Consider the following 12,278-nt stretch of genomic DNA (forward strand, 5'->3'; position numbering starts at 1 on the left):
ACCTTATTTTTTACAATCCGCCGAGTAAAAAGCCTAAAAAAAACCATTGTTAATCAAATGCAATTTGGGTTTGATCTTGACCCCTAAGTATATTGGAAATAAATGGATTTCTTTGTGTGAATGTAGTTATATTATATGTTCTGGTTATTGAAGCTTCAGGAAAGTGAATTAATTTTGTTATTTAAATAATTAATTTCCGTTCGATATCAACAAAACCCAAATATTTTGTTTATACTATTTATTATTATATTTTATATTAATATTATTTTTATAACTATGTCTAATTTCAAATTTTCCGTTTATTTCAGCCTTAATCTATACGAGCTAATAAAAAAGAACAACTACCAAGGCTTCAGCCTCAACCTAATCAGGAGGTTCGCCAGCTCGTTGCTAAAATGCCTCAGGTTGTTGGAGAAAGAAAACATCATCCATTGCGACCTGAAACCGGTAAGTGCATTGTAATTTACCACTATAAATAATGTTTTAATTTCGCTGGTTTTATTGAGCGCTTTGAAAACGGCGCCAGCTTATAGACTTATTGAGATTAATTAATAAAATAATTTACGTGCAGAATTCGCGTTCTTAATAATTCCTGGCTTGGGTACATTAGTTGGGTAAATAATGTTGGAATTACGTATTTTTATGTATTTTACTAACTTTATTTTAGTTTGTTAAAGAATCATTGAGTAAAATTGAATTTGAATGAGTTTTGATTATTTTATTAACAATTGTTTAAAAAAATATATGCAACACATACATGTATGTAAACAGCAGAAGAATTCAATTCTTTAGACGTTCATCAGAATAGTTTTTTTCATGAAAAATTGTGGTATAAAAAATATGGTTTACATGTTTAAAAAGGTCTGATGATAAAATGGAAAAAAATCATATAAAAGATAATTTCCTAGAAAATCAAAGAAAAGTAAGAACATGCATAAGTTTTGATTTAATTCTACTGGTTACATTGACTGCTTTAATAGTCGTTATTTATTTATTTCACTGGTACAATATGTACGAAGTTTTTAAGTAGGTACATATTTTTTTGAAGGTTTGAAAAGGACTGATACTGAAAATGGTTATTTGGAAAAGATGTTTAAATGCAAAATATAGTTTCTTACAAGGGCATAGAAAAATTTTGGCTCAAAATTCTACTGGAACAAATGCACAGTTTTTATGAACAGTCTATTCTGAACATTTGATTGTTTATTTACAGTCTTCGTAGCAAACCTATCTTTGCACTGATTTTTTGGGGTCGTACAAAACGCTACTTTATTGCAATTAATAAATTTAAAATATGTAGACGTGTTTTGTATTATTAAAGAAGATTTTGAACGCTTTGGTTGTAATGATTTATTTATCAATTGAATATCGGAAGCAACACATTTTACGTTTGGAATAAAATTTATAATTCGAATACAATATTTTGCCGTTTTTTCTTGTACAAAATGCTTTGAAGTATAAAAGGAACTATAACTACATTCTTAGACAAACTAAACGAACATTTTATTCATGAAGTTGAAGCTGTAGATGTAAATATTGATTTTAGCCTTTATAACCATTCGAAGAGTTTCTCTATTGACCGAATCTGTGAAATAAGCTGTAATTTTCTACACTTATTAATAACAGTTAATTGCCCATCATGCTATCATCTCGATAACATAACGAGCATTTTATTCATCAAGGATTAAAGTGAAATTTTAAACATATTATTGATGGCAATTAAAAAGTGAAATTGAATTTTCACTGTGTGAATTGAAGCGCCTGATGCGTAGGTACTAACAAGATAAATTGTAATTTTTTTTTAAACTTGAGAAGAATAAAAAATTGCTTAACTTTCTTAACAAAAAGTAAGGTCAGCTTTGTCTAAAAAATAAAAACTACAAATATTCATTTATTTCCGCTTGAAATGAACAGTAAATTTTATGACACCATTATATTTCGAGCAACTATCGTATAGTGGATTTAGAAAAATCTATCTGGGCAAACAAACCGCCATGAGCTATTGTTAGTCCTAATTTATGATAGTAATAAGTAAATCACTTATTCTAATAAATCGGTCAGTATATCTGACTGATATAAGTAATTACAGGCGGTGCCCAATTCGTGCAAAACAGCTTTATTTTATAATTTTTCACGGCGCTTCAGAAACCCACGTGTTACAAGCATTTCGGTATGTTGACCTTATTAAGCAAACTGTGTGTTAAGTACACCTACATATACAGGATATTTCTTAAGTAATTGATATTTCCAGAGGTTTTCACTCAATTATTACAAGTTTTACTGGGTAAAGTCGCACTTGAAAATATTGGTCTTTTCTCAAAAAAATGCTCTGTATATCAAGATTCACAATTATTTCTCTCAGAGTTAATATAACATATTTATATACAATCAAATAAAGCGTAAAGAATTAAAACAAAATTAAAAATCTGCGACAGTTCTTGAGTTTCACAAATGAATAATGTTGCCACAACAGCAAAATTTCGCGATCATCACCCCATTAAATGTCTACATTTAAATTAATGAACATCAGTCTAATTTACTAGATAATAAAGCGTGAATGCCACTTTTCTACTACTTTTCATTATGGAATGCACCACCCTTTGCGTTTTGCCCCCATAGAAACTGCATTAGCCGGATTAACCCATTCTAAGTTTATACCGATCTTTAATTCATTTCGATGTATAATTAATTAGTGAGTTTATTCTATTCCACCTATGCAAAGTGATTAATTCTAGTTGAATTTAAATGCATTCATTCATATGGTTGTTTCAGGAAAATGTGCTTCTGAAGCAACGAGGCAGCAGTTCAATTAAGGTAATCGACTTTGGAAGTTCCTGCTATTCAAATCAACGAGTCTACACCTATATACAGTCGCGATTCTACAGATCGCCCGAAGTTATATTGGGATTGACATATGGAACCGCTATAGATATGTGGAGTCTTGGTAAGTACAAGAAACTGCTCTCTTTGCAAAATATGAACGATTTTCTTTGTTTCCAGGATGTATTTTGGCTGAATTATATACGGGCTATCCACTATTTCCCGGAGAAAATGAAGTGGAGCAGCTGGCTTGTCTAATGGAAGTTTTGGGCGCTCCACCCGATGACCTCATATCAGCAGCAACAAGGAAAAGATTATTTTTCGGTAAGCACCAGACAGGATAATTCAATTAATTAATTGCCAAACAAACCGCAAGAAATTAACATTCAACGGTAAAATGATGTGCACACACTTGGTAATTAATCTAATTAACTACATATTTATTTGCATAAGGTATGTGTAATTTGGCGTGTTTGTTCTCGAGTGTTACGATCCTCCGGTGATTCTGAGGCGTTAAGAATAATTCCAATTAAACTTTGTTGTACAATTAATTTTTAAGCGTTCTATATTGTGGCTTATTTATATTTATGATGCTAACCGGAAATCAAAAAGATTAATTCAAGATTTTACACAAAAAAAATGTAGGTATTAAGAGCGAATCAAATAGCGGAGTCACAGATTGTTTTAAACTCGTTTTCTTTGCTTGTCTTAGAAACCATCTTAAATTGTACAGCTTCAAGATAAGGAATTTTCCAATTTTTTAAGAAGATAATATGACAACAAAAACAATATTTGAACAAGTTTTGCAAAAAATAAAAATCGTTAATCATTTTCAGAAAATTATTTCGGACATACACTTGCGCTATTCTTCACAGGTGTAAAACTTGTGTTCAAATAAAGAACCCTGTATATATAAAATAAAAAATCAGTGTTAGATGCTTCAATTCCATACTGGTAATTTTCTATTTGTATTAATGTGAATGTCTACCAACAGGGGCATGTGTTTCGGTTATAAAAAATAACGAACACTGATTCATTACAAAAACTTTCTGAGACTCTAATTGCTATCAAATCTAAGTGGCTATAGTAGATACGGTCAACAGAAATTTCAATGTTCAATGGAATCAACTGGCTCCATCAAACGATGCTAAAAGCGACACCAAATTATAGATAGCCCAAGTACAAACACATCAAAGTCTAGAGAAACGTACACGAAAAAATTACAAAATTGTAGAAAAGTGTACCACACTGCTTAAATATTGAGTGCGTCTATAAATATCTTTAGAGATATTTTCATCAACAACAAGATGTTGTATGTCAAATAAAATTAGTATTTTTGGTGCACTCGGTAAAATTTCGAAAATCTTATAACTCTACATGGAAATGTATTAATTGAAAAGTTAAAAAAAGCATGATAAAAAGTACTTAAAACAACAAGTTTAATACAAGCACATTGAAGAAAGACATTGCAGATAAAATAAAGTTAAAACACATTTTCTAACAATTGTACTTATTTTAAATCGAATATCAATTTATGCGTATAATACTCCCGTTTACACTGAAATAATGATTGTCAATGGACGAGAAATTGAAAGCTTGAATTGTTCAGAAGACAACTGAAATTGAAATGTTAACTAACGATCTTAAACTATTTATTTCTATTAGTTATTCGGTTATATAATTTTTTTAATTTTAAATTATATTTCACACTACTTCAACTTTAAGTAAAAGCCAACATTTGCAATGTTTGGGAGAACCTAATGTCTTCTGATATGTTGTATTAGTTATTTAATATTGTCAATTGTCGGGTGATGTTTTTGTTATTTTTTTATTAGGAATTATTTGCTTTAATCTAATTCTAACTTTGGAATTGTGCATTCTTGTATTGCGATTTGTTAAATAATCGTTTACCTTTGGGAAATAGAGTTAAATGAAAGATCATCGGGATCTTACTTTTTTATTGTTGTTTTCCTATTTTATTTTTACAAACTGCATTTGAACTTCTTCATAGTGCATTTTTAAGTTAATTTACAATTGGTTGTTTTTTAATAACTTTTTGCGTTAAGATCATAAAATACGTTTTTTATTCACTTTATAGTATTATTATTATTATTATTTTATTTATTATTGTTATATATTTAGCTGTAAAATGCCTTAAGCTTCGATTGGGGTTTTTTGTCGTTGGGTTTGGTTTTAAATTGAGCAATTTTTTGCAGATTCCAGAGGAAACCCACGTTGTATAACGAACTCAAAGGGAAGGAAAAGGAAGCCGGGAAGCAAAAGCCTATCAATGGTTTTATCTTGCAGCGACAGCATGTTTATTGACTTTGTCTCGAAATGTTTGGAGTGAGTATTTTCACAATCATTTACTTTACTTGTGAATAAAAATGTTACGAAAATGCTTCGAATTAATTAAAACCATTGAGAAAAAGCTTGACTGTACAGACATTTTGTAAAAGAAAAATTCCATACTGCTCTGCTGTTGGTAATATTTCTTCAACAAGTTCATCGGCTTTGGACAAATGATAAATTCTTGATTGTCATGGTACAAAAATTATCAGAACTTTTTACTTCGAAGCTGGAGTTATATCTATTTTTTTCAGTGGATGCATTACTTCTTTGTCGAGATTTTTCAGCTCTTTGTCAAATCCTGTAGTATTCATAGTTTATACGCAAAAAAGTTGCCATTATTATCAATTTGAATTAAGTGTGAATGAAAATCTGTGATGTATAGCATATTATTTTATTTCATTAATTCAATTTTATTAACGCGCCAGGAATGTACACATTTGTATAACAAACGAAGACATAAAATTGATTGAAATTGAATGAATAGCGCAATAAAAGACCATTTCTCATAAACCGCAATTGCAAAAGGTGTCGGATATGCCCGCGATGTTATTGGATGCATAGATAAATACTGCAATGTACAGTACAGAAAAGAGTATTTGCTCCAAAACTATGAATGCTTCAAGATTTAATCAAGAGTACGAAAATATCGGGAAAGGGTTACGGTTTAATCGAAGCAAAAAATTAGTTTATTCCTCCGACCAAGGAAAAATTTCTGCAAGTTTTCGAATCAAAACCCTCAAGAATTTACCAACTCATTCTTAGCATTCCCCGACATTTTTTTGAAGAATTTCAACAATCGATGGGAGAACCAAACATTTTTTTTGTTAATAGAAGTCAAGTCAGGCCGTCTTAATTTAAACCTAAATTTAGGCCGATTCTTCTTGAAAACTTTTACGGGCTAAAACATATAACAAACAGTTAAAAATGCTTTTAAAAGTTAATTTTTTTTTCACACTGTGACTGGAGCACAGGACAGAAAATAATATAATAACAATTACATTCAGTCAGGAAAATAAATCGAAATTCAGAATATTTCCCAAGAAAATCTTCCAGAAATTATTTCGCTAATTTGCGGGACAAATTTTAATTTAACGATTAAGCACTGGTCATCGGTCGCTTTCTGTTCTGTTCAATCTTTATTTTTGGACTTAAATAAGGCCATCAAATCTCACTTTTACGCCTACGGGCTTTCTATGAAATGTAGCTAGATCAATCCAAACGACCTGAGAATGCCGCAGTTCCATTTTGATCATGTGCTCAAGATGTCCCAATATTATATTTACTAATTAATAAATATATTTTATTTTAATTCCAGTTGGAACCCAAAGCGTCGCTTGACACCAAATGAAGCTCTGAACCATTCTTGGATTCTATCAGGTTCGTCTCATGCGCGCCAGATGAAGTCGGGAGAGTTGCGACATAGTCACTCAGAAGTGAACGTGGCTAATGATAGTCACTCCTCTTCAAGCAGTATTTCCGGAGGAAGTCATCCGAGGCCTCAGTACAAGTGTAGTATTGAACAGGACCCGGTCAGAGCCAAAATAATCACAACGTTCTTCGAAGACGGTTCCACTCATAAGTTGGACTCGAACCTGAATGATTCGGGTACTTTTCTGCCTCCCTTACTATAGTATGTCTTAGTGTTTACTGGATCGTGTCTGTCGAATGGATATAGTAGGAAATTGATTTTAGATTGCGGTAGAAACGTGACCAAAATACTGCCAAATTGTTAATCGTCCCGGATGACGTATCTATATCTATATAATATAATGCAAGTAGAATCAATCAATGATTTAGAATTTATAGATGACTGACCTTCTGCGTCGGTAGCCTGTGGAAGGCTTTGAAAAATGGATATCATATTATCAGGGTTATACTAAGCTGAAGGATTGTTGTTTGTTGTAAGAAACTTGTAGATAACCATTGGCTTTCAGTAACAGTGATGTATGTACACGAAAGTTAATAATCTAGAATGAGGACTATTGTATACCTATCCAAGTTCTATGAAGAAATTCAAATTCCTCACCTTCTGGAAATATAATGCCAATTGCGTTAATTAGAAAAAAACATTTTGCTCCCGTTTTAATACTTCTTTTTGCGCTAGAACTTCAACTTCGCAGCAACAACCGGATATTGCAAAAAATACATATCTATTTACTAAACCTAAATGATAATTTATTGTATTTTACATATGTTTTTAATTATGCTCTCTTTCTGGATTTAATTCTTTTCTTAATTTTTAATTAGTTTTTGGCTATTTCAATCCTGTTCCATTTCCAACAACTTCCTCTTCAATGTTTCAACATTTTTCAGAATTATCCAAGCATTAGCCAAACATCTAATCTTTCAATTTACTTCCTATACATTGAATCCACGGAAATTACAGCCCAGGCGACGTAGGTTAAACGTGAAAAAAACGTCAAAGCACTCTTGAACCTCCCAAAATCACGTTTTTATGACGACTGTACGACGCGAGCTTGTCTCACCCGGCTCCCTGAGTTGTCACTAAAAAAGACGTGATATCTACGTCATTATCACATTCATTAGGGCAATAAAACATATAAGTTGCATCATTAATGTCCGGTAGTACCGTGATATTTAGCGAAAGCTTAAGCAAAGAATCGGTTTTCTTATCTAATGACTTGGAACTTTCCTTTTTCTCCTTTTTGTGATTCTTTTGCTTTGCTTTCATTTATTAACTGTGGCTTCTAATGAATTTCAAACAATTTCCAATATTGAAATCTTTTCCAGTCTATTACTTTTTTATCGGTTTTACTGCCTGTGAAGTTATTTCTGATAATATTGCTGAAAAGAATACGCTCAATAAGAGTTATCGAAAATTGAATATTTCGAACCGTTTGTGAGATACAGAGTGTTTAGTTTCGGGGACCCGTCAATTTTAAACACTTCCGCTACTATATTCTTAGGAGTTTGAAAATTCCGATGAAACCTAAATGTTGGAAGATGGATTTTGAGATTGGCTATCGAAGAACTCATTAGGACTGTTCCAATATTTTTACTCATTTCGGAAATATGACGTTTTTAAACTTTCAGACGCCTATATAGGGGCGAGGCCCTAGTTCAGATTTTTTTGTTACAGAAGAAAGTTAAATATTTCCTTTTTCGAATAAGTACCTACTTACAAAAATCATTACTTTTGAGTGGTCGATTTATGGGCGAACCCCTACTTTGATTTTGACGCTCAATAAGTTTCAGCTTAGCTTCAGCTTCAGTTTATTTGACAAATGCGATCAAACTTTAGCAATAATTACTAATAATATTAAATGCAACTTTTACTAAATAACCAATTGCATCAAAAGTGATTTTGGTTTAAATAACGTCTTTATTATGACGCTAGTTCAAGTGGCCCACTTCACGTAGATTAAACGTCTCCTTGATATTCAAATTAAATTGTGACTGAAAATCGACCTCGTTTAATTTTTTAACTAGTCATATTTTTGATTGATTGGGTTCAAGTTTCAATAATAAATGATTCACAAACTGCTTAGTTTCAATTTTTCGAATTTTTCTACAAAAAAGAAATCCAAAGAAACTAATAATTCCGGTTGTTTCCTGGGCTAAATATATGATGCTTCCATATTTCAAGCTCTTCCTAATTATATAATAAAATCGATTTTTTAAAACCTCCCTAAACATGGTCTTCCGAACGTATCTTCATCAGTTAAAAAACCGGACATAGCGCTGACCCGATAAAGCGGTACTATCAGATAAAACAAGCCAATCAACCAAACATCACGGATGGTAAAATTGATCTGACTTAAAATGTTTAAACTGCACTAAAGTAATTTGGAAAATGGATCTCAACAGACAGCGATTCCTAAAATGCAATCTTAAATTTTAAAACTTCTTCTTTTTTTTTAAAACTTCTTTAAACTATTCGTTTGATTCTTCTGATTTCCATTCTAAACACTTCAATTTGTCGCTATATTTCCAGCTAAATGTTGATAGTATAGATAGTGTAATGTAACTAAAACAATGACAATATAGTACTATACTCTTCCTTCTAAAATCTGTTAGAACGGTCTATAAATAGTAATAAAGGCCAAAACGATCTCTTTGTAAGACCAACTAGTTTATTTGTAGAAACTTTAGCGGTGTCTCTGTTTAAGTTGCCATAAGTTTGTACGAACTAGGATTTATTGGTTAATAGTGAGTTTCCTTAGATTAGGTCGCAATCAAATGCGCTTCAAAATCGTCACTATATGATTGAAAATGAGAATTTCTGATTTAATTTCAGTAAAGTTACTTATTTTGAACGCGCATCCTATTCTCGTAGCTGTATTTGTATATAAATATCATTCTAACTCATATTTTAGCTGCTTAGTGTATTTTTACATTTTATTGTTCTGTATTCTTATCCCATTTTTCTTAACTACTAATTTGATTTTATTTTTAATCTAAGCCACTCAAATAATATTAACTTATCTACATACCTTTAAAGTAAGCAGTAGCGTTGGTATAGGCAACTTTACTCTAAAAAAGCAATAAAAAAGATATTGATCGCATAAACGTTTTACAACCATGTTAAAATATGTGTTTATTCTTGATCGCTTTGAATTAATTGAACGCAGCACTTTTAATGAGTAAAGTTGACTATAGTGTTACTATCTAACTCCTAATATTTGACTGACCTAAATATCGTTTTTAGATATTTTGTTATTTCCTTAAGAGGATCACCGATAACCACCCCGAGTACCCATTTTCTTTGGGTATTTTTATTTAAAGTGATTGTCTTTCCTAAACAAATGTTTCGTTTGATAAATATGCTAAATGATTGAAAAGCGGACTACTTCCATACGAAAAGTTTGTATGATTGTATCTACTTGTTCCAAAAACAAACAACTTTGTTGTTGTATAATAGATTATCTCCATCGAGACCTATTTGAGAATGCTTTATATGTATACCTTAAAATAAAGAATTATTGTATGTATTAAATCTAAAAATAAAATTTTAAAAACAAAATGGTCTGTAAAAACCGAATATCTATTTGCCATTCAAAGTCAAATGTTCCGATATTTATGTATGTACGTAGTATTAAGTGATTTAAGTTTTGGAAATATTCTATCTAATACAGTCGTTGGCCCATCTGTTGCAGAAATTTAATTATTTTCCAAACGCAATTTATTTTATAGAATGTTGAGGCAACCCATTGTGATAAGATTTTGAATTAAACATATACCTACTAAACCCCGATTAAGCCTAAATAAAAATTTAAAAATAGTCTATTGAGGTGTTATTTTTTTACCCAACAGCAGTATTTTTATGTAAGAAGCAAATGACAAATGTTTGCTTTCTTACGAAATGGAACGATTATAATCATTCCGCAGACATCCAGAAGCTTTGTTATGTTTTCTTCAAATTCTACCAAAAAGGTTTGAAAAGTACCAGATACTTGAAAACGTGGTGTTTTTAAAGAATGTTCAGATTAATCACTTTGCATAATATTTTAAGCAGATTTGATGGAAAGAAGGGTCATGTATTTGTGAAGCACTTTTACGGTAGATTCAACGACAAAAATAATATTAGCACGGAAAATGGTTCAAATTCCGAAAAGATTTTGCTAAAGTCTCTGCAAATTCAATTGGGACTGAACGTATGAACCTGCATGCAGCGCAAGGTCGCTGCTGAGTTTCAACTGGTGAAAGTTTGCATAGACGTTACCAAAGTATAGGATAATGAAATTTGAAAAATTATTTTATTGCACCTCGTACTTCATTTAAACATTTGTCGGAAGGTTTTTAATTAATTTTTCATTAATTTTGAATAATCTAATTAATTAGAATTAGCGTTTATCACGCTGGTCAGAATATGGAACTTAATAAACTTTTATTCATATTGTTGAAATTTGGCTGCAGTATTTGCAACAGTAAGGGACAAATTTTGCCTTAAATAAACTAAAATTCGTCATACCAGTGGAGTGGCGGAAAATAACATGGCCAATATTTTTGGAAAAAAAATGTGCGCTGAGGACTTATTTTTAATTCGCTACTGTATTCGGATTAACGGGATTTTAGTACAACTTTTTTGTCTCTTGATATTTTTTCATGGCTCGCTTCATTTTCGAGATATTAAGTAAAAAACTGCTTTATTTTAAGTCCCTGGTACCTACAACATGACAAAAATATCCATTTTGAGGCTGGTATTCACACACCCAGCAAAAATCAGCTTTTCAGCATTAAGGGCGATGTTTATGAAACTTTCTGCACCTATAGAGACAAACAATTATCGGGTGAGAGTTTATAATACAATTTGCTTTAGTTTGGACGATCCGTATTCTTTAGGACAAGAGCGCTGTTGGGTGAAGAAATCCATTTTGAGACCGGTATCTTCTAAAGCGGCAAAAATCAGGATTAATCGCGATTTGCGGATGTCTAATGTTCAAAGAAAGAGCGCAGTTGCGTAAAAACATCAATTTTAAAACCGGTATTTACCAGCCTGGATTAAGGACGATTTCTATGAGACTTTCTGCGTCTTTAAAGTCGGGTATTTTCTATTGGCGCTAAAAATTTGAAGTCGGTACATGTGTTAGTTTGAAAGCTGCGAATTTTTTAACGAGAAAACCGAGTTGAATGGAAACACCCATATACGACCGCTATTTATTCAGCAAACAACAATAAGAATTATGGGCGATTTTTATGAAACTTTGAGCATATGTAGAGTTAAGTGTCTGTAAGAAGATGGTAGAATTTCTAAATTGTTGCCTGCTTGTTGCAAAAAAAGAGAGAGTGCAGTTCCATTATGTATCCATTATGAGACCGATATTTCGTAGTGAAACTCAGGAATTTAGGCGATTTTTATGAAAATTTCAGTTTTAGCAACCAAGTATGATGATCCAAACTTAACTCTCTTAATGTGTAAGTGAGAAGTGCTTAAGTGACCACACACACTGTACCGCGGAAAACTATTAATCACAACAAAATATAGTTGCAAAATCAATTAATCTAATTCAAACACTTTAACTGATCGGTTTCAAAGCATATAAGATGCAAATAGTTTTAGGCGGAAGTAAAGTTGGAAAAACTCGCCCGAGTTTATGACGACTCTCTCGATCAGTGTACCCGGTTTGCGGTTTAGCGCCGTTCAC

General features: G+C 31.7%; 1 protein-coding gene across 4 annotated transcripts in view; it reads left to right on the plus strand.

Annotated features, from left to right (window-relative positions):
* The window catches only part of LOC109543638 (dual specificity tyrosine-phosphorylation-regulated kinase 4), a 94,909-nt gene extending 84,495 nt beyond the window's left edge, over positions 1 to 10,414 (plus strand). For all 4 annotated transcript variants that reach the window (XM_048664540.1, XM_048664541.1, XM_019913453.2 and 1 more), the window contains 5 exons: positions 309 to 447; positions 2,773 to 2,944; positions 3,001 to 3,144; positions 5,037 to 5,166; positions 6,488 to 10,414. In XM_048664540.1, the coding sequence (XP_048520497.1) occupies positions 309 to 447; positions 2,773 to 2,944; positions 3,001 to 3,144; positions 5,037 to 5,166; positions 6,488 to 6,803 (901 nt within the window). In that variant the 3' untranslated portion in view covers positions 6,804 to 10,414. The remainder of the gene's footprint in view (positions 1 to 308; positions 448 to 2,772; positions 2,945 to 3,000; positions 3,145 to 5,036; positions 5,167 to 6,487) is intronic.
* The last annotated feature ends 1,864 nt before the right edge of the window (positions 10,415 to 12,278 follow it).

This window comes from Dendroctonus ponderosae, unplaced genomic scaffold, assembly GCF_020466585.1.
Source record: "Dendroctonus ponderosae isolate FM_Combo_2020 unplaced genomic scaffold, Dpon_F_20191213v2 Dpon_F_20191213_3, whole genome shotgun sequence".
Lineage (NCBI taxonomy): Eukaryota > Metazoa > Arthropoda > Insecta > Coleoptera > Curculionidae > Dendroctonus > Dendroctonus ponderosae.